Genomic DNA, 23,717 nt, shown 5'->3' on the forward strand with positions numbered 1-23,717 from the left:
TACGAGTTTTTTCAAGAAAAGGTCACTCTCCCATAACCTATACTGACAAGCCTGGTGGAGTGATTTCCGGGAATGGTATGATGACAAAGTTTAAGACAAAATCTTCAATTTTGACATTTTGTGTCAGAACACACAACAATGCTTTTTACTAAGGATTCCGTTTTTCTAATAAAACGGAGTCAGTACAACGCCTTGTATTTATTATTGCCTTATAAAACTATTTTCTCTTATCAATAATATACCAAGTTTAATAACAGCCAACCAAAGGACCGACCAATCGTGGTGTTATAGACAGGTGATCGTATTGTGATTGGAGATAACAAAGTGAGTCTCGACCAAAAATTCCAAATAGTTTCAGAGATAAAGATGATTTTCTGAGGCTCTGGGTCGTCTACGTCGGACCCACGGTGAAGGTTAAACATACAAGAGAAATTCAAATCAATGTTCTACCCACTACATGTTGTTCTAGAAAGTGTTATGTAGCAAACATTTCGAACTTGTGTGTCAAGTTTTATGACAATCTGCCGAGTAGTTTTCTGGGAATCGCTCTACACACACACACCACAATCCTCGTCTAGATTCCCGGGCTATGTTAAAACATTTAGTCAAAACAAAATGTAACAACTGAACTGAGAAAAGATAATGTAGTGGAACTCCATTTTTAAGACCCCCACCCATAATTTAAGGCTCACCCCTTTCAAGACTTTGATATTCGTTCTTTCTGTTCATAAAGTCTGTAAAATTATCTAGATCGGGTTCAGTCACGCGTTGCTAACACACACACTCACACACACAGACATTCATGATTCTAAAGAAAGAAGATTATGAAACAAAATATGCTTGCATTACTTGTTTGTACTTTTTAATGAAAATCAAACATACATATTCTCAATCATTCCTGTTGAGTTATGACTTATGCTTTACCCGAGTTCTGTATTGAATTCTTACCATATGAAGAGTTCTAGAGAGAAAACAGCACTTCAGTATCCGGTAAATCTAATTTCCTTGTGGACTTCTTATTATAAGTTCTTTAAAGGCGAGATGGGGACAGCAATTACACCCGTGCATATCATGAGACATAATTTCGAATAGAGGATAATGTGGGTAGATAGCTCAGACGGTAGTAGCGCCGCTGATCTCAAAACCTGTTTGTTGCCGTCGGCGTAGGTTCAAATCCTGGGTCTGGCGGGGGATTTATCAACGTTGTACAAACCCTACTGTGTCCCAGCATCATAATGTGCACAATACTCAGGGCCAAAGTCTCAGGGCTTAAAAACATGCACACACGCATGCAGGAAAAATAAAAATTGAAAGGGCCGTATGGTATGGCAGCTCGGCTTTCTCCAGGAAGAAATCAGCCCAAATTTGTATGGGGGTATCCCGAGTGAACTATACGACTCTTGCCTGTTCCTTTTTGGCTCACGAAGTGTAGCCTATGCGATGCTAACTTTTGTCTGTCTGTGCGTGCGTATGTGTGTATGTCTGTGGTAGAAAAGTTTAAAGGCAGAGTAAGCCTCCCGTACTGAACCATCACAGATACGGTCAGGCTTTTACACACAGTACAAACACCCTTTCATTTAAACACTCACCAATTGAGAACATCCTAGGTGCCCTCCGTAAAGAGCGAACAATTTTCAAAGAATTTATTTTTGCGTGGTTTATCTTACCCCTGAGCCATCGTGAACCCGTGTGATCCAGTTTTCCTTTTTCACAATGCAGCCGTCAGTTAGTCATGAATGCGACTCGATGTGAGCTTATCTACAATAGCACGTTTTTTATGCACGAAACTACGGCTGTGGTTCACAAGAACTCTAGCGATGGCTTTTGACTGTTGAGAGGAACGGCGATTTGCACTGATAAACCGTCTGCTACGACCCTTGCGTGACCCTGCTTCCGGGCTTTTCTTTTTTTTAAACTTTCACAACTTCGAATTGTTCTGATCTTGTCTTGATGAAAAACGAATTCTTTTATGATTAAAGAATGTTTGTGTAACAAGCTGTCAATTTATTATTTAGATTTTAAAAGTTAGGTCTAGCGCAAAAACGAGGCGCCGTTGTTGTTAACGAACAAGTCTACGAAAATAAATTCTTTGAAAATGTCTCACGCCGCTCGACAGAAAGCAGCCCGGATGTTCCCGTTCGGTGAGCGTTCAAATGGAAGTATGCTTGTACTGTATTTAGACGCTCGGGGAGCTCTGTGATGGTTTACGGGAGGCTTACTGTGCCTTTAACATTTGAAGACTTCATATTACATTGACGTCACATTATGACGTACGAGGGTTAGACGTCACGCGATGGAATTACTGAAAGTCTCGGTGATTGTTATTTTGAGCGGGCCGAGACTATTTGGCAGTCGTGTCCATGACTGTAAGTAGGCAACATGCAGACAGACAGATCTAGATCTAGTGTCTCGCTAAGTTGCACAGTTTCACCTATGCTCTTTCTGTGTGTGTGTGTGTGTGTGTGTGTGTGTGTGTGTGTGTACTGTGTGTGTGTGTCTGTGACGGAGTGATTGAGTTTGTGTTACTGTTTGTCGATTTCTTACGTGAGCCTTGAAGGCTTCGCCTCTTGTTTTCTGTGAGAATATAACTATATGTTACTTATGTGACAACACTAACAGGCTCAGGACAAGTTCTTCAAAAAAGGGAGTCGTTTTTGAATCTGTTGAGGACCTGGAGAAGACAGTACATGTGTCTCGTTGTCCCGTCTTGATAAGTGGTTGGCACAGCCGAGAGAACAGAAAGCCTGGTAGGAAGCGGCAGTACAGGAGGGGACGGCGGTGTCGCAAATTTGTCTTGTTTGGCTTTAACTTCTTCAGAGTTTAGACTTAAATCTTCCGTCTCTAAGGCATTTTCATGACCATCAACAGCTAATGTCAGTTCCATATCTATGATAAAAGTCCTGTTGCTGTGTGTTGATATTTGTGTTTCAGGCGTCACAAAGGTTGAAGAATCGGTGAACTTATCACTGCGGACTTCCTGGCCGCGAGCCACTGGTCTGAGGATTTAGCACGGCCATCAACATCGAACGCAGAAGAAGAAGAATCGGGGAACTTATCACCACGCTATGTGCATGAATCCTTTTCTTCTCCTGTATGTGTGAACAAAAGTTTCTTCAGAGTACCAGACCATCATAGTGTCAACCTAGCTTAGTGTGACATGCTGACGCTGTACACCGACCCCCCTCCCCCTTCCTTGCCTTGAGCGAGATATCTATTCATACTAGCTCCATGTTTTTGGTATGTTGGTAGACACCATATCTGTGAGATGTGGAGTAACTTTGTGATGGGGTTCTGGCTGCTGTTGTCACCTGTTATGTCTACCCTCTACATATCTTTCTCTGTGACACATTTTTGTTTTTTATATAATTTTCAGATTTTTAATGACCAAAGTCATCAATTAATTTTTAAACCACCATGCTGAAATGCAATACCGAAGTCCAGCCTTCGTCGAAGATTGCTTGGCCAAAATTTCAATCAATTTGATTGAAAAATGAGGGTGTGACAGTGCCGCCTCAACTTTTACAAAAAGCCGGATATGACGTCATCAAAGACATTTATCGAAAAAAAAAACCGTCCAGGGATATCATTCCCAGGAACTCTCATGTCAAATTTCATAAAGATCGGTCCAGTAGTTTAGTCTGAATCGCTCTACACACACACACACACACACACACACACACACATACACCACGACCCTCGTCTCGATTCCCCCTCTATGTTAAAACATTTAGTCAAAAATTGACTAAATGTAAAAAGATGGACGACTGATAAATTACTTTTAAAGCCAATATGATGGCCCTAAGTTCTGCCGAATAAACCGACGAACCGTTAGGGAGCCGAAGTTGAAGTTGGCGTTGTAATTTCTTGCTAGAAACTGCTGCAGCAGCAGCTGAATCATCCTTGAGAGAGCCGTCAGTGAAGATAAGTTCATACCCTGTGTATTTGGAACATTGCTCTAGAAACAGCTGCCGAAAGACAAGAGTCCGAGGTTTCATTCTTCTTAAAAGAAGTTAAGGAAAAGTTTACGGTTGGGTTTTCCAACTCAATCAATCAATCAATATGAGGCTTATATCGCGCGTATTCCGTGGGTACAGTTCTAAGCGCAGGGATTTATTTATTTTTATTTTTATTTTTATTTGCCAGGGTGGAGTGTTTGATGTCAAAGGATCGTCACAAACAGAGTCAATATCTATTTAAGCCTTTTCACATTCAGAAAGCATACGTATGCCAAAAGTTGGCGTTTGGTTTGGTTTGTTAAGAAATGTGTCCTTCAGAGTAGGGTTAAAGGCAGAGGAAGCCTCCCGTAAACCATCACAGATACGGTCAGGCTTTTACACACAGTACAAACACCTTTTCATTTAAACACTCACCAATTGAGAACATCCTAGGTGCCCTCCGTAAAGAGCGAACAATTTTCAAAGAATTTATTTTTGCGTGGTTTATCTTACCCCTGAGCCATCGTGAACCCGTGTGATCCAGTTTTCCCCCTTTTCACAATGCAGTCGTCATAGTTAGTCATTTGAATGCGACTCGACGTGAGCTTATCTACAATAGCACGTTTTTTTATGCACGAAACAACGGCTGTGGTTCACAAGAACTCTAGCGATGGCTTTTGACTGTTGAGAGGAACGGCGATTTGCACTGATAAACTCGGCCAGGCCGTCGTCTGCTACGACCCTTGCGTGACCCTGCTTCCGGGCTTGTTTTTTTAAACTTTCACAACTTCGAATTGTTCTGATCTTGTCTTGATGAAAAACGAATTCTTTTATGATTAAAGAATGTTTGTGTAACAAGCTGTCAATTTATTATTTAGATTTTAAAAGTTAGGTCCAGCGCAAAAACGAGGCGCCATTGTTCTTCAGGGCCAAGTCCACGAAAATAAATTCTTGGAAAATGTCTCACGCTCGACAGAAAGCAGCCAGGATGTTCCCGTTCGGTGAGCGTTCAAATGGAAGTATGCTTGTCACGTACTGTATTTAGACGCTCAGGGAGCCGGCTCTGTGATGGTTTACGGAAGGCTTACTGTGCCTTTAATAACACACTCATGGGCAGGATTTTCGGGGTTTGCTTTTAGATTCAGGTATAGTTCATGGAGAGCCGAAGTCTGCGGATCTCCAAAGGAGGTTCTCCAGACTCGGCATACAAACTATCTACTGGTGTCGTGCGAAAAGCACCCAAACAAACTCTCAGACCCTGGTGATTGGATCCAAAACTTTGAGGATATTTCTTTTTGCAGATCTGTAGACGGACACGATCGACATGCTTTCCGCTTACCAAAGCGTTACGAACAAATGATTCAAAACGAACCAAGTGATCGGTTGTACTTTTATGTTTTCAAAAACCGCACTGGGTTATGTATGTCGTAACGAAATCTGGGTTATGTACAAAGCACCGAATTTTTTCAAAGTGCCACAGCAACCTCTCATGCACTATTCTCTCCATCGTCTTACACAGACAGCTGGTTAAGGCTATCAGCCGATAATTATTTGGGTCTGAATGATCCTTTCCAGGCTTCGGAACAGGAATAATTACGGCCTTTCTCCAGTCGGGAGGAAAAGTACCAGAGGACCAGATATGATTAAAAATGCTTAAAAGAACTGCCAGGACGTTTTCAGGTAGATGATCCAAAAGTTGGTAAGGGATATCATCCTGCCCTGAGGCGGAGTCATTAGATTTTAAAATGGCGTCCTTTAACTCGGTCATCGAGAAAGGGGAATTCAGACCTGGGAACCCCTGTTTTGCACTTTGAGTATTCTCAAACAAACTTGGTGTATTTTCAAAAAATTTAGCGTACTCCACACAGCGTTTGCACATCCATGATTAAAACATGCCTCATGCGCGTCCGTCACACCGTTAATTAAGTTTACCTATACATTTAAAACAAATGCTTTTTTAATTTTTTACTGACAAAAACTGTACCGTATTTGACGGACTACAAGCCGCGACTTTAAAAAAAAAAAAAATCGCATTGCGGCTTATAAAAAGATGCGGCTAAAACGTTACCTAAACTTGAATAGCATTCACCTAATGGAAGTCGCCGCGGATTTTCATTTCGCTCGATTAGCGATTACCGGTACGTTATTAGCTCTCTACTCAAGACTCGGCGCTTTTCTCTTTCATTCGCGAATCTTCGTTTGTCAACAAGTCGTCGTGACAAGCCGAAGCGTACAGAGAAACACCGGATGTATCAGGATGCGAGATTTCGTTTTTTTGTATCTCGCGATAGTTGGAGGAGCGAGAGCCGCCATGTTGTTTTCATCTGCTCGAAATGTGCGCAAAAGTCGTAAATCATCCCAAAAAAGCTTATTCCGGGCGGGACTACATGTGTGTGTTGGTTAGAAATTGTGTGTGTGTGTGATATTTTTCTTCAAACTTTTTCACTTTTCTTCTTTGTTACACTTGTTTATTCTCGGAGCCGATTTCGCCAAATACCGTACTTTCGTTTGCCTGGTTGTTTTGATTGATTGACACGATCCGATTATATTTTTTTCGACAGCGGCTAATATAGTGACGTAATCATGTGCCAAAATACTGGATCGGCCTTAGGATGGGCTTGTGAAGAAAAGTAGTCTAGGAATTTTTCTCGTCGTATTTTTTCCCCACTGACCGTACTGAGCGTATTCTCGACAATCATGCGTACAAAATACGGCGAAATCGTATGGGTTCCCAGGTCTGGGAATTGTAATCTTTCAAATTTTCAGATTCAAAGGAAACGGGTGTCGCTTCAGATTTATTTTTAACTTTTTGACACTCTTCAAAATAGTGTTCCGAAGAAGAGTTGTGATTTATTGTTGAAGCTAAGATATTCGCCACGTTTTTCTTTTTGGTTATCACTTGACCATGTTGTTTTAGGCATTTGATAACTTCTCTACGATTTTTCCCTTTAATCTTTCTAACAATCTGCCATACCTTCCTGCTCGAGGTTTTGAAATTGAGTTTGGAGCAGAAGTTTTTATTAGCGATTTTATTGGCTAACGTAGGGTTTTGGAAAACATGGCGTTGAGCTCGTTTGCGTTGGTTATGGACAGCTTTACACTCTTCGTTAAACCAAGGTGTTTTTGGACCTTTGGGTTTAGAAGAAGATTGTAGGTATACTGTCATTTGCGCACTGCACCAAAAGGGAGGAAAAGGTTTAAGCCGGGTCTTCATAATTTAGAATTTCTGTGGTTAATTTTATGGAGGAGGAAAGACGGAATAAATCCCAGTTAGCTTTAGTAAATTTCCAGTGTGGAGGAGCTTCCTCGTCCTGATCCTCATCAAAAGTGACAAATGTAGGAAAATGGTCATTTCCACACAGATCCGAGTGGACTGACCATTTCAAATCAAGAAACAAAGAAGGGTGGCAGATATCTAAATCCATGTGTTGCTTCAATAAACAAGATTGTGTGAATCAAGCATCATTTCTCCCCTGTATGTATTAACCCGTGTTGCTTCAAATAACCAGATCGTGTGAACCCAGCATCACACTCTGTGCATGCATGCCTTTTCTCCCCTGTATGTATCATCACGTGTTGCTTCAAATTACTTGATTGTGTGAACCATGTGACTTCAAAGAACCTAACAGGGAAAACCTAGCATCACACTCTGCATGCATGCCTTTTCTACCCTGTATGTATCATCATGTGTTGCTTCACAAAACCAGATCGTGTGAACCTAGCATCACACTCTGTGCATGCATGCCTTTTCTCCCCTGTATGTGTCAACATGTGTTTATTCAAATTACCAGATTGTGTGAACCTAGCATCACACTCTGTGCATGCATGCCTTTTCTACCCTGTATGTGTCAACAAGTGTTTCTTCAAACTATCAGACCTCGAGAACCTAGCACCACACTCTGTGCATGCGTGGCTTTTCTCACGTGTATGTATCAACATGTGTTTATTCAAATTACCAGATTGTGTGAACCTAGCATCACACTCTGTGCATGCATGCCTTTTCTCCCCTGTATGTGTCAACAAGTGTTCCTTCAAATTATCAGACCTCGCGAACCTAGCACCACACTCTGTGCATGCGTGGCTTTTCTCACCTGTATGTATCAACATGTGTTTATTCAAATTACCAGACAGTGTGAACCTAGCACCACACTCAGTGCATGCATGCCTTTTATGGTCTATATGTCTTAACATGTGTTGCTTTAGAATAGAGGATGCTGTGAACCTGGCACCACACTCTGTGCAAGCATGCTTTCCTTTCCCTGTATGTGTCAACAAGTGTTGCTTCAAAGTATCAGTCCTCGCGAACCTAGTACCACACTCTGTGCATGCGTGGTTTTTCTCACCTGTATGTATAAAAATGTGTTGCTTCAAATTACTAGATGTTGTGAACCTAGCACCACACTCTGTGCAAGCATGTTTTCCTTTCCCTGTATGTATCAACATGTGTTGCTTCAAAAGACTAGATTGTGTGAACCTAGCACCACACTCTGTGCAAGCATGCTTTTCATCTCCTGCATGTCTTAAAATGTGTTGCTTTAGAATAGAAGATGTTGTGAACCTGGCACCACACTCGGTGCAAGCATGCTTTTCATCTCCTGCATGTCTTAACATGTGTTGCTTTAGAATAGAAGATGTTGTGAACCTAGCATCACACTCTGTGCAAGCATGCTTTTTCTTTTCTGTATGCATCAGCATGTGTTGCTTCAAATGATTATATAGTGTGAACCTAGCACCACACTCTGAGCATGGATACTTTTTCTCTCCTGTATGTGTCAGCATGTGTTGCTTCAAATGACTAGATTGTGTGAATCTAGCACCACACTCTGGGCATGGATACTTTTCCTCTCCGGTATGTCTTAACATGTGTTGCACCTCTTGTTTCAGAGAGGTATCACTGTTGGGTCTGACTGCAGACTGTCCATGTAATGTCTGCACTGTAGGCACGGTAGCGGTATTCTCTGTGGTCACAGCTTCCCTCTCTGGCACTGGAAAAAAAAGGAGACACTGATTATGATCAATTCCCAGTTCAGTCAAACCCCCTCATAAGACCCTTCAAATATCTAAGAAGTTCAGTTCTTAATAAGGACAGAGTCTTAAAATGGTGGTAAGTTTACAGAGGTTATGAAGAGAAAATCTGAAAAAAGCAAGGTTTTAAATTTCAGTACTACTTGTTTCCGAAAACCCCAAAAACCTCCGAAAACCTCATCAGAAATAAGAAAATTGCTCGTTAGATCGTGTTTTGTTACATAATTGATTGCAATCATGACTTATATTTGTAACTCTCACCGTTCATGGCATTATTTTTGTGTTTGTGCGAGGATTTACGAAGGAGCGGAAGCACTAATCTTTCTTTCTTTATTTGGTGTTTAACGTCGTTTTCAACCGTTCAAGGTTATATCGCGACGGGAAGCACTAATCACATGACGTCATCAATACTTGTGCTTTCGAGTAACAAGAGTTACCTCCCTTGCATTGAAATTGTTGCATCGATTTCGTCGATAATCCGGCTCTCAACACAAATATAAGGGTGCATGTAGCATGAATCAGGCTTACTTTTAACAGGCATGTCCAATACTTCACTTTGAAGATAGATTTAGTTAGTCTAGATGGGGGTTTCGGGGGTTTTCGGTTTTTTTTTGAGGTTTTCGGAGACTTTCTTTCTTTATTTGGTGTTTAACGTCGTTTTCAACCACGAAGGTTATATCGCGACGGGGAAAGGGGGGGGAGATGGGATAGAGCCACTTGTTAATTGTTCACAAAAGCACTAATCAAAAAATTGCTCCAGGGGCTTGCAACGTAGTACAATATATTACCTTACTGGGAGAATGCAAGTTTCCAGTACAAAGGACTTAACATTTCTTACATACTGCTTGACTAAAATCTTTACAAACATTGACTATATTCTATACAAGAAACACTTAACAAGGGTAAAAGGAGAAACAGAATCCGTTAGTCGCCTCTTACGACATGCTGGGGAGCATCGGGTAAATTCTTCCCCCTGACCCGCGGGGGGAGTTTTCGGAGACAAGTGGTACCCTTAAATTTGGGGTTTTGCACTGCAGAGTACCGAACATACCTCCTTAGTTTTGTTGTAACTTTTAACAACACTATATGGCTATGTGATTAAATATTAACAGTAAAAAAGACAGTCTGGATTCTGGGGTCACAATTTGCCACTGTCATTCACTATGTCCTTTCTGGTCATATGTGTTCCATATGTGTTCCATAAGTGTTCCATAAGTGTTCCATATGTGTTCCATACTTTCTTTCCAAAAATCAAAAATCTGAGTGCTAACGTTCCAAACTTCAGAATAGAAAAAAACAAGAATTGTAGGTTAATGGAATGTTTAATTATTGACAAAACAAAATGTTATATTTACCAAACTTACGCTACAAATAATGAATTTATTTCAAAATCGTGGATGAAGCTTGCTTGCAAGATACCGGTGAGGTCAATCTTATTCTACATTAATATTTGATCATTATAAAATGTGTCAAGCGCAAAGAGCATAATTGTAAAGTGGTCGTGGGTTCGAACCCCGGCCGGGTCATACCTAAGACTTTAAAATTGGCAACCTAGTGGCTGCTCCGCCTGGCGTCTGGCATTATGGGGTTAGTGCTAGGACTGGTTGGTCCGGTGTCAGAATAATGTGACTGGGTGAGACATGAAGCCTGTGCTGCGACTTCTGTCTTGTGTGTGGCGCACGTTATATGTCAAAGCAGCACCGCCCTGATATGGCCCTTCGTGGTCGGCTGGGCGTTAAGCAAACAAACAAACAAACCAACTAACGAAGCTGAAGGCAAGAAAGACAGGTAAGTGGAAGGTGGGTGTCAAACAAACACCAAACAGCACAGCCACGAGAGAGCCAAAAAATCAACAACCTTATCAGAGCTGAAAAAGTCGTATGATCTTGACCACGTGTTGAGGAGCGGTAGTGACGTAAATTAATACACACCAAGGGGAGGTAACTCCCCAGGTCTGTGGTCATTATCATGGCTCCATTTACACTTTTTGTGGTGGGGTTGCTTCCCTTTAAAATTGTTTAAGACGGGTAGCCTTTTCAGACCTTAGCATCCCAGACTGCGTCAATGCTTTATTTGATTCGGAGTAAGAATATGTAATTTAATTATATTTTAGTACTATTCAATCTGATGTACAGTGGAACCCCTCTAGGGACAAACTCAACATAGTTGAAAGGAATCTTTTCTAAAAAATAAAAAAAATCCTTTCCAAAAGAGACAAGATCCTTTCTCTTTCTGTGACTTTCTATGATTCAACTATCCCGACTCTCAGTCTCAGTCCTACTTCAAAGCTTCCCTTATGGTAAACGGGTTCAGGCATGGGAATTGAAAATTGTAAAAAAGGCGGAACATTTATAAGTGAAGACGCGAAGCGTCAAGTCGACGGCGCGAAGCGCCTAGCCTTACTAGGGGGGTCCGGGGGCATGCTCCCCCGGAAATTTTTTTTCTCCAAAGAACCCAGATGGTGCAATCTGGTGTCATCTGAGCTCCAAGTTTGCCATTAAATTCTGTTTTTAGAATCAGAGTTTTTAGTACAAAAATGTACCAAATTTTGCCTACATGTATTATATATGGTTTAAATTTGTAAAAAAAATTATCTGTTGAGACAAACAGGAAAATGTAACTTGTAACACAATCTGTGCAATCTGGTTTACTCTCAAACATAATAGTTCAATAACTGAGGCGGGCGGTAGCAGTGCGTGAACAAAGTACGGAAAGTTTTCGCGGGCTTTTGCGCAAAGGCCAAAGTAACCGGTGCTTTTTTTGTGTGCCTCCCCCCTTTATTTTTTCGGCGGACACTTTTGCATTTTCGGCGGAACAAAAAAAAAATTCGGCGGAAATCCGCCATTCGGCGGACAATTCCCATGCCTGGGGTTAAGGGTGGAGATTTCTCCGATCTCCTATGTCAACTAATGTGCAGACCTGCTAGTGCCTTATCCCCCTTTGTGTGTACACGCAAGGACAAGACAAAGTTTGCACAGAAAAGATCCTGTACTCCATGTCAAGAGTTCGGTGGGTTATAGAAACACAAAAATACGCAGCATGCTTCCCCCGAAAGCGGCGTATGGCTGCCTAAATGGCGAGTAAAAACAGTCATACACGTAAAAGTCAGGGGAGTTTCAGCCCATGTACCAAACAAACAAACAAACTTACGGTAAACTATTTTTTCTCTTTTCATGCCTGTTCTATAAAGTCAGTGGATTTTCTTTTTCCCAATCTCAAGGCGTAATTCAAAATTGGTATGCATACAAAGACATACCTAAAAAAAAACAAGTCGCGTAAGGCGAAAATACAATATTTAGTCAAGTAGCTGTCGAACTCACAGAATGAAACTGAACGCAATGCAACGCAGCAAGACCGTATACTCGTGGTCCACCGCTCACGGCATAGGCAGTGAAATTGACAAGAAGAGCGGGGTAGTGGTTACGCTATGCTGCATAGCACGCTTTTCTGTACCTCTCTTCGTTTTAACTTTCTGAGCGTGTTTTTAATCCAAACATATCATATCTATATGTTTTTGGAATCAGGAACCGACAAGGAATAAGATGAAAGTGTTTTTAAAACGATTTCGAAAAAAAAATGTTGATAATAATTTTTATATATTTAATTTTCAGAGCTTGTTTTTAATCCGAATATAACATATTTATATGTTTTTGGAATCAGCAAATGATGGAGAATAAGATAAACGTAAATTTGGATCGTTTTATAAATTTTTATTTTTTTTTACAATTTTCCGATTTTTAATGACCAAAGTCATTAATTAATTTTTAAGCCACCAAGCTGAAATGCAATACCGAACCCCGGGCTTCGTCGAAGATTACTTGACCAAAATTTCAACCAATTTGGTTGAAAAATGAGGGCGTGACAGTGCCGCCTCAACTTTCACGAAAAGCCGGATATGACGTCATCAAAGACATTTATCAAAAAAATGAAAAAAACGTTCGGGGATTTCATATCCAGGAACTCTCATGTCAAATTTCATAAAGATCGGTCCAGTAGTTTAGTCTGAATCGCTCTACACACACACACACACAGACACACATACACCATACCCTCGTTTCGATTCCCCCTCGATGTTAAAATATTTAGTCAAAACTTGACTAAATATAAAAAGAGGAAAGTTTGAAAATAAAAGCAAAGAGTTTGCAGGAAATAAAGTCACATGATTTTAGCAGAGTTGTTCAATTTGTTCCTTTTCATGTCTGAGGTGTCCTGCTAGCCTTACCAGCTGACTGTGGTTCCGTCAAGTGCCAACACTGCAGTGTCTCTTCACCAACATCAATCTCTATCTTGACGACAACAGTTTGTGTTTCTGGTGTCTGCACCTCTTGTTTCAGCCAGCTATCACTGTTTGGTCTGACTGCAGACTGCCCGTGTAATGTCTGTACTGCAGGCATGGTAACAGTATTCTCTGTGGTCACAGCCTCCCTCTCTGCCTCTGGCACTGAAAAACAAGTCGCATAAGGCAAAATTACATTTAGTCAAGCTGTGGAACTCACAGAATGAAACTGAACGCACTGCATTTTTTCACAATGACCGTAGTCCGCTGCTAGTGCAAAAGGCAGTGAAAGTGATGAGCCTGTTTAGCGCGGCAGCGGTTGTGCTGTGCTGCATAGCACGCTTTACTGTACCTCTCTTCGTTTTAACTTTCTGAGCGTGTTTTTAATCCAAACATATCATATCTATATGTTTTTGGAATCAGATCGTTTTATAAAACAATGATTTTAATTACAATTTTCAGATTTTTAATGACAGGGGTGGGAGCAAAAAATCTGAGCTATACTGAGAAAAAAAATGTCACACGCTTTCCTTCTTTGCCACTACTAAAGCAAACGTGTGCAAGATTGTACGTTACACGCTTTAGGAGCATGGCAAGAACGGATTCAAACTCAAAATCGTCCCTGCAAAAGCCAAAAAATGTACACACGACTTTTATTTCTCCTGCTGTTATCGTTTCTTCTCTTTACACATTCTTCAACGCTCAGAATACTGAAAACGGCATCCCAGACGACAGTACTGTTTCCATACTCGAATTTAGCTGCCCTTGGAAAGTGGCTAGCTCAGGAGGCCTGTTAGTCTGAAACTATTAGGACAGAGTTCTGAACATAGATGACAAAGATCCCGGAATGAACAAACATTTCGCGGATGCAGACACAGAAAGACGTCATGAAGAATGTGATGCTTCAAAAGATACAGACTGTGACGATGACTGTGACGTCATTCACATACACCGAGACGTCATTCACAGTTGTTCGGTCACTTCCGTCAAAAAGTAGATCTCTCCACAATGGCTGCTCCTGTGTTTAGGTTTGTCAAGCTTGAGTACACAAAACGTGTTTGTTCTCTCCTCTGTTGAAGCTGTGAGACATAAATGCTATTCCGACTTGGTCGTGTGACAGAGTTTTCTTCCACACTCGATTAGCTGATGTCTAACTCAGCCTGACGGCTTCGTTAGACAATCAACGTAATCTCGTGTGGAAGAAAACGTCTGTCACACGACCAAGTCGGAATAGCAGGTATTGTTTGCTGCAAACTTAACACCAGGCTGAGCCCACTGCTGACGTTTTGTGAAGCCATTTAATTTTCTAAATGGGCGATTTAAATCGTCCACCGAGTTCATCCCGTCGTTCCTCCACTTGTTTTTATGTAAGCACATAATCAGCAAACTCTCCTGTCCCCATGGAACGTCCATTGTCAGACATGAGACCAGCAAATGTTCCAAAAGTAGGAAACTAAGCCGGGGTCCAGGGGCAACGCCCCGGTAGGGGGTTCAGGGGGGCAAAGCCCCCCTGACGGAAAATGAATGTTAGAATTATAAAGGCCATTTTGGGGCCTCTCCTGATAGCAAACAATTAAATCGTGCCTTTTTAAAAAGCCATAAAAACCACAAGAATAATATGTTTTGGCATTTTAAACAAAAGTGTAATTTATAACAATCACACACACACAAAACTTACTTGAAAACTTTCAGAACCAACACATTTTTTCCACCAAGTCCATATTTCACCATGCAGTGGCCGTTGTCGCACCACGTGCACACGGCCTGACCGGGAATGGATATCTTGGCGATACTGTCGCCAATGAGCTGGCGCCTTAGGCCCTTTCTTTCTTGTTGATAATGACAGTCACTTCTTCTGACAGCCAGTTGGCTTTAATTTCCACTTGTTTTTCACACTTTGGTCGTCGATTGTAAGAGCTTCCACAGCCGACAAAACAATACGAAATCCAGACGCCATGATGCTACATTTTTCACCTTCGGCGTTTGGAGATCGGCAGCCAATCAAAACAACCCGCATACCGCCATCGGTGAATAATTAAGCCTAGGCGATAATCGTCGGACATCGACAGCCAATCAAACGCGACCCATGATACTGCTATGGGTTCACGCGAGTGCTGGGGTGCGAATGCACTGACTTCAGACGCAGACAGCTTCAGCTGAACGGTTCATACCACCACCCCCCCCCTTTTTTTTTCTCAACGAATTTGCATCGATCTCAAGAATGGTCTGTGAGCTAAGGAAAATATCGGAATTCCGATAAAATTCGGACCAGTCCCATGTCTGCATTGTATACAATGTTGAAATGAAGTTACCACCCTAAAACATTTAGTCGTTGACTTTCTTCTGAGACAATCCTTGTTCTCTTGTCTTGTCATCTACAGATTTACCGCAGTCTTCATCATGCGAATCCCCAGACTTTCGAACATAGAATATATACGTAAACAGCCATGATACGTGACGTGATATGAATCCTGGCATATTGACATAATGCCAAACATCCGGTTATCTCGAGTCTTCTCCGAATACATGTCACTGGGTTTTTCAATGTTCAGTGATTTCCATGGATACATGCGCAAAGGGATATGCGCACTAAATCGTCGTCTGCAATCGACGACATGGACCATTCTGGTAGTTGTTGCTGACAAAAACATTATTTTAACACAGAGTATAATGTCAGAATAGCATTGTAAACGCTATTGTGTTTTCAGCGTTGCAATAGGGTCCGATATTTAGACTTCAACAAGTATAATGCAACTCGTCCTCGACTCATTGGCATTATACTTGTCTCGTCTAAATATCAGACCATATTGCTACGCTGAAAACACAATCGCTGTTAATGTGATTAAACAATAAGTGATAAACAGTAAAAGTACACTCAGTCTGGATCTCAAGAGGTTATTAAGAATTGGTATGCATGCACAAATGTACCTAAAAAAAGGAAAGTTTGATAATAAAAGCAAGCAGTGTGCAGGAATATAACTGTGTCACATGATTTTAACAGAGATATTGAATTTGTTTCTTTTCATGTCTGAGGTGTCTTAATCATGAGCCTTACCAGCTGACTGTGGTTCAGGCAAGTGCCAACACTGCAGTGTCTCTTCAGCAACATCAATCTCTATCTTGACATCTGACACAACCGTTGTGTCTTTTTTCTCCATGCTGTAGTGTGAAGCCAAGGTCCCCGACTGTTCACTGCCTTAGATGTTGATGGTCCCTGACTGTTCAAGGTGTTGATGGTCCCTGACTGTTCATGGTGTCTGTGAAAAATAACATGATTCAGCACTTTTAGAAAATAGGGGTAATAATGGAAGGGTGCTGATCTTGTGAGACGCTTATTTCTCGCGATAGGTGTGACAAGAAATGAACAGCACAAAACCTACTTCACATAAACACTATTGGTGCATTAGGCAGCAGTATTGGAGTTATTTCTCTGGTGAGTGTGTGGCAAACTAGATCTAGGCATTTCGGTTGAGGCAGTTAAAAAGCAGAGGAGTGTGACCTCTCTTGGTTCATCTCAAAATCAGATTATTTTAATTGAAAAAGAATCACTGGCAAATTAACTGATGCGTCTTTCATTGTTGTACTAATAATTAAGTAGAAGTGCAATGCCAAGGCACTGCATACCCCCACCAAAGGACAAATCCGCTTTCTCTCTCTCACAAACACACAGGCACTTACACACACCCACTCTCTCTCTTACCCCCACCCCCCTCCCCACACACACAATCTCTCTCTCTCTCTCTTACACACGAACACACACATGTACACACTCACACAAGCACGCACACACACTCAAATAACCACACTCTCGCTCTCTCTCTCTGGGACTACTTGTCTCCGAAAACCTCCGAAAACCCCGAAAACCTCGGCCCTGAAAACCCCATCTAGACTAACTAACTCTATCTTCAAAGTGAAGTATTGGACATGCCTGTGAAAAGTAAGCCTGATTCATGCTACATGCACCCTTATATTTGTGTTGAGAGCCGGATTTTCGACGAAATCAATGCAACAATTTCAATGCAAGGGAGGTAACTCTTGTTACTCGAAAGCACAAGTATTGATGACGTCATGTGATTAGGAGCGGTCCTTCGTAAATCCTCGCACAAACACGAAAATAAAGCCATGAACGGTGAAAGTTGCAAATATAAGTCATGATTGCAAACAATTACGTAACAAACCACAATCTAAGGACGAATTTTCTTAATTTCTGATGAGGTTTTCGGAGGTTTTGGGGGTTTTCGGGGGTTTTCAGAGACAAGTAGTACAGCTCTCTCTTACACACACACACACACGCATGTACACACTCACACACATACACACACTGCACGAGAAAGAAAGACAGCAGAAAGGGGATGACGTCATGATGCATTGAGGTCAAAGCCTTTCGACATCATCTTCTTACGCGAGCTTAATCCATAGACTTGGACACTATGGAATTTCTACCGGAACAAGACGGGCTTGGGTGGCATTTGCTCAAAAAACAAATAGTCCTATGTCACCCACCGTATTTTAGTTAGTACATGTATACACAATTTTTGGTGAACTTCCATCCCCAACTGGAGCCCCAGTTAGTGCACAAAGAATCCTTCTTTATCATGTATTATCGGCATGAACATTTCTCAAGTCGATTACAGTATAGCGTTCGTGGAGTACCTCCAGCTTCGCTGGGATAATATACAAATTACATTACTTTCATTTTGGTTGTGTCCTTAATTGATCTGAGCTACCCTAAAGAGCTCACGAGTCACCATATTAAATAGTTGAGTACTTGGAAGCAGTACCTCATTTTTGCTGTGACACAGCCAGTTACCACAGAGCTACGTTTTGACAGATAACGAGAAAACACGGAGGCGGTCAAAACTGTTCTTTGTTGAGTTTTTGCCATGCAAACTATCATCAGGGTAAATTTAGAGATTTTTACATAAAGTTAAGCTCTTTGGAATTCACATGTTCAACTTAAAATAAATGTACATTGCAAATGTATTTATAACACTAGAAAAGCAACTTGACTAGTTAATTTGTTTAAAGTCCAATAGCCCTGTGCAGCGATTGGTTCATTTACCACCACCGCCACCGACCTGCAGTTTGGCTATTGTTGGCACATCTGCGATTGTCACTGTGTATACATGTCTGTCAGTGAATGAGTGTGTGTGTGCGGGCGGTTTGTGTGTGTGAGAGAGAGGATTGAATTCATTTTTCAAGGGTGACAGAAAAAGCGTTATTTCATCTGTATCTGTATGCTTATTTGCTTTTTATTTAAATTAATGTAGAATATTTTTAGACTTTTGTATAATGCCAAAATAATTAAATAAATAACTGACTGAATAAGTAAATAATTACAGTACATAACTGGAAAAGTAATACAATAATTATTATTTGAATCTTTATGATAGTTTATCTAGACAAAGGAAAATATTAAAATAACTAGCTAACTAAATAGTAAATATTTATCTATATCAGAATGGGGTTTGGTTCATGTAGGTGGGCAGTATGTGCTTTAGCCTTATTTAAATTGAGCTCAGCTATGGCATAGACCTATATCTAAATTTATATAGGTCCCTGGCTATGGTTTGCATTTTAGGCTGCCCATAGAGGGGGTGGGGGCGGGGGTGGAGAGAAAGAGTGACTTACTGACACACGTCAGTAAATACAGCACCCTATACTCACGTGACTTGTATGTGACTATCCCCCAAATTCGATGTGCTGATCGAACTTTGGACCATATGTTTCTACCCCCTTGGATTCTAGTTTGTGATGATAAATGGTATTTTGACTTTGAAATAACTTCAACGCAAAATCTTTCGGTGCGTTTTCTAATAAATCGAATTTGAGGTAAAATCGATCGAATTACATCACAAATCTGCTTCAGTTGCAAGATCTTGCCATGATTTTCTCCCTCAAGATAATTGTACCGCTCAAATTAGCAGAGAAACATTCAGGTTTGAAGTTCATTTTATGGCGTGTCTTACTGACAAGAGTCAAGAGTAGAGTTACCCAGCTTCCCGTGTCTGTGCGTGCAATGCACGTCGATAAGATGTTACCTTTTACATCTCCCGTTTTTCACAGCGAAGGACAAAGAACCGCAGGCTTCTTTTGCGCTGTGATGGCACAAATAATTCACGTGGTCATCTTTGACTTGTCCTTGGTCAGCCAATGCCTATCGATCATTCTGGCCTTAAAACCCTATCATGGCTGGACAGTCAAACAGAGTTATAGCCCTTCCTTTCTGACGTCTTTTTGCCTAAAACTGCCTCAAAATACCAGACGTCAGGCAAGTAATTTAAAAGCACAAGACATCGATCAGGCGATTAGCCCACAAAATCGACTTCGCTAATATTTTGCTAATATTTTTTCCGTGATATCTTCAGAGTGTGTTGAAAAAAGTGTGATCAAATTAAGCGAAATCTAGATAGATAGATAGATAGATAATTTATTGCCAAGTGTACAATACATGAATGAACATAAAAAATACACGAGGAAAGCAGCTTGCTGTGTGATAAAAATAAAAATAAATAGCATTCATACATCACTGGCGCATAGCATCATACATACATGGGTAAGACAATTTGGTATCACAGTAACTAATACATACACTATACAGACATGGTGAGAACTATGAAACTCTAAGAGCTATCGGAACCCCTAGGACCCCCCCACCACTCCCCCCCCCCCCCTCTCCAACCCCTGTTCCCGCACTGGTAACATACATCCCTCCCCCCCCTCCCCTCCCCCCGCCGTCCCACAATAAAAGTACGCAGAATAAGATAGGATCCCTCCCCCCCCCCCCCCCCCCCACTATCAACTACTCGGTAAGACTGAACTGAACATGTTCCATACTGATAAAATGTACCTCTAAAATAGCACATAAAATAAACTCTTCCAACACATCACAGTGGTTAAAGAACGACTAAAACTACTAAAACATACTAGATGTGTATTCCGGTAATATAACCAGCTGCTAAAACATAGTCTGGCTTCATCGCGTCACAGTGGTGTCACCATACTAAAACCCACTCTATAGATCACAGTATGTAATGTCAGCTACTAAAAGCATACTCCTAGAACATCCTAAACGTATCACAATCTGTAGATTGACTGTATGATAGAGAATTTTGAATATGACTGTGACATTCCAAGAATCTTATAAACGAAAGTTGTGTAATTGAATGGGGTATCTGACCGAACGGCAGTTACAATCACAGGACCTATATTGTAAATGGTGTAAATCCCTTGTTTCTTTTGTTGTAATGATGTGTTTCTATTTGAATTCATGATTGTCACGTGTCTTTTCAATATGGCTGGAAAACTGACTCGAAGCGTAATTACATCAGTGACGTGTTCGTAGGCTAAAATTAGATAAGCTTCTCACACTTTGAAACAGCACCTACATATCACTCGACATGCATCTTTTTCAGAGTATGATCACTTTTACCTCTTCTAATGCCATTTTTCAAATTGCCAGGGGTAATGGTACATTTCAAGTAGTTGCAGGTCAGTCAGTGCAAAAAAGGCACGGTCAATTTTGATCCCAGCGAAGCTGGAGGTATCCCGTGAACGCTATACTGTAATCGATTTGAGAAATGTGCATACCGAATAATACATAATAAAGAAGGATTCTTTGTGCCCGAAAATGGGCCACAGTTGGAGATGGAAGTTCACCAAAAATTGGGACCATACTAACAAAAATACGGTGGGTAAAATTGGCGCCCCCATTTTTTGAGCAAACGCCACCCAAGGCCGCTTTGGACGGGTAGAAATTCCGTAGTTTCCAAGTCTATGGATGAAGCTCGCGTAAGAAGAATACGTCACGGTCGAAAGTCTTTGACGTCAATGATTAATGCATCATGACGTCATGCCTCCCTGTAGTCTTTCTCTCTCGCGCGGTGTGTGTGTTTGTGTTCATTTTGTGCACATGTGTTAGTGTTACTGTTTGTGTGTGTGTGTGTGTGTGTGTGTGTGTGTATTTGTGTGTGTGTGCGCACGCGTGCATGAGTCTGTACTCGTGTGTGTGTGAGTGTGTGTGTGGTGTGTGTGTGTGTGTGTGTGTGTATTTGTGTGTGCGCACGCGTGCATGAGTCTGTACTCGTGTGTGTGTGAGTGTGTGTGTGTGTATTTGTGTGTGTGTGTGTGTGTGTGTGTGAGTGTGTGTGTGTGTGTATTTGTGTGTGCGCACGCGTGCATGAGTCTGTACTCGTGTGTGTGTGAGTGTGTGTGTGGTGTGTGTGTGTGTGTGTATTTGTTTGTGTGTGTGTGTGTGCGCACGCGTGCATGAGTCTGTACTCGTGTGTGTGTGTGAGTGTGTGTGTGGGTGTGTGTGTGTGTGTATTTGTGTGGGTGTGCACGCGTGCATGAGTCTGTACTCGTGTGTGTGTGAGTGTGTGTGGGGTGTGTGTGTATTTGTGTGTGTGTGTGTGTGCGCGCACGCGTGCATGAGTCTGTACTCGTGTGTGTGTGTGAGTGTGTGTGGTGTGTGTGTGTGTGTGCATACGTGTATGTGTGTGCGTGTATGTGTGTTTGTTTGTAAAGGTGTGTATGTCTGTCTGTCCATATGTGCGTATGGGTGTGTGTTTTGTGTGTATGAAGTTTTTGTGAGAGAGTGAGTGAGTGCGTGTGAGTGAGTGTGTGTGTGTGTGTGTGTGTGTGTGTGTGTGTGTGTGTGTGTGTGTGTGTGTGTGTGTGTGTGTGTGTGTGTGTGTGTGTTTGTGTGTGTTTGTGTGTTTGAGAGAGAGAGAGAGAGAGAGAGAGAGAGAGAGAGAGAGAGAGAGAGAGGTTTGTCTTTCGCTGGGGTATGCAGTGCCTTGGCGTTGCACATCTACTTAATCCCAGCGAAGCTGGAGGTATCCCGTGAACGCTATACTGTAATCGATTTGAGAAATGTGCATACCGAATAATACATGATAAAGAAGGATTCTTTGTGCCCGAAAATGAGCCACAGTTGGAGATGGAAGTTCACCAAAAATTGGGACCATACTAACAAAAATACGGTGGGTAAAATTGGCGCCCCCATTTTTTGAGCAAACGCCACCCAAGGCCGCTTTGGACGGGTAGAAATCCCGTAGTTTCCAAGTCTATGGATAAAGCTCGCGTAAGAAGAATACGTCACGGTCGAAAGTCTTTGACGTCAATTAATGCATCATGAACACACAAATACACACACACACACACACACACACACACACACACACACACACACAAACAGTAACACTAACACATGTGCACAAAATGAACACAAACACACACACCGCGCGAGAGAGAAAGACTACAGGGAGGCATGACGTCATGATGCATTAATTGACGTCAAAGACTTTCGACCGTGACGTATTCTTCTTACGCGAGCTTTATCCATAGACTTGGAAACTACGGAATTTCTACCCGTCCAAAGCGGCCTTGGGTGGCGTTTGCTCAAAAAATGGGGGCGCCAATTTTACCCACCGTATTTTTGTTAGTATGGTCCCAATTTTTGGTGAACTTCCATCTCCAACTGTGGCCCATTTTCGGGCACAAAGAATCCTTCTTTATCATGTATTATTCGGTATGCACATTTCTCAAATCGATTACAGTATAGCGTTCACGGGATACCTCCAGCTTCGCTGGGATAAATGTATAACAACTGATTGGCTCAAAAAGGAGGGAAGAGCCGGCTCAAGCACAGACTCTAGAAAGTAAGCGGCAGGGGTGTTGCCTGGCATCACAAGACAGCTGGCAATCTGTGCGCGTGTGTGTGTGTGAAAATATTTCTAAGAGCATCCATACGGTTTTAACACACACAAAATAACAAAATGCAAAAGAGAATCCACACAATCACATGTATAAATTAAGTAGATGTGCATTGCCAAGGCACTGCATACCCCCAGCGAAAGACCAATCGTCTGTCTGTCTGTCTGTCTCTCTCTCTCTCTCTCTCTCTCTCTCTCTCTCTCTCTCTCTCTCTCTCTCTCTCTCTCTCTCTCTCTCTCTCTCTCTCAAACACACACACACACACACGCACACACACACACACCCCAAGTCACACACGCACACATACACACACTCACTCACACGCACTCACTCACTATCTCACAAAAACTTCATACACACAAAACACACACCCATACGCACATATGGACAGCCGGACATACACACCTTTACAAACAAACACACATACACGCACACACATACACTTATGCACACACACCACACACACACACTCACTCACACACACACGAGTACAGACTCATGCACGCGTGCGCGCACACACACACACACACACAAATACATACACACACACACACACACCACTCGCACTCACACACACACACACACACACACACACACACCCCAAGTCACACACGCACACATACACACACACTCACTCACACGCACTCACTCACTCTCTCACAAAAACTTCATACACACAAAACACACACCCATACGCACATATGAACAGACAGACATACACACCTTTACAAACAAACACACATACACGCACACACATACACGTA

At 41.8% G+C, this 23,717-nt stretch overlaps 1 protein-coding gene across 1 annotated transcript; it reads right to left on the reverse strand.

Moving 5' to 3' along the window:
- Positions 1-845: 845 nt before the first annotated feature.
- LOC138951834 (gastrula zinc finger protein XlCGF57.1-like) lies at positions 846-19,440 on the reverse strand. The gene is made up of 4 exons (XM_070323394.1): positions 19,278-19,440; positions 16,292-16,493; positions 13,183-13,401; positions 846-8,920 (listed from the first exon to the last, which is right to left on the reverse strand). Exons 2-4 carry the CDS (start codon positions 16,392-16,394, stop codon positions 7,770-7,772), a joined length of 1,473 nt encoding a protein of 490 aa, XP_070179495.1. The 5' UTR covers positions 16,395-16,493; positions 19,278-19,440; the 3' UTR covers positions 846-7,769.
- Positions 19,441-23,717: the final 4,277 nt, after the last annotated feature.

Source organism: Littorina saxatilis, linkage group LG17, assembly GCF_037325665.1.
Source record: "Littorina saxatilis isolate snail1 linkage group LG17, US_GU_Lsax_2.0, whole genome shotgun sequence".
NCBI classification, from domain to species: Eukaryota; Metazoa; Mollusca; class Gastropoda; order Littorinimorpha; family Littorinidae; genus Littorina; species Littorina saxatilis.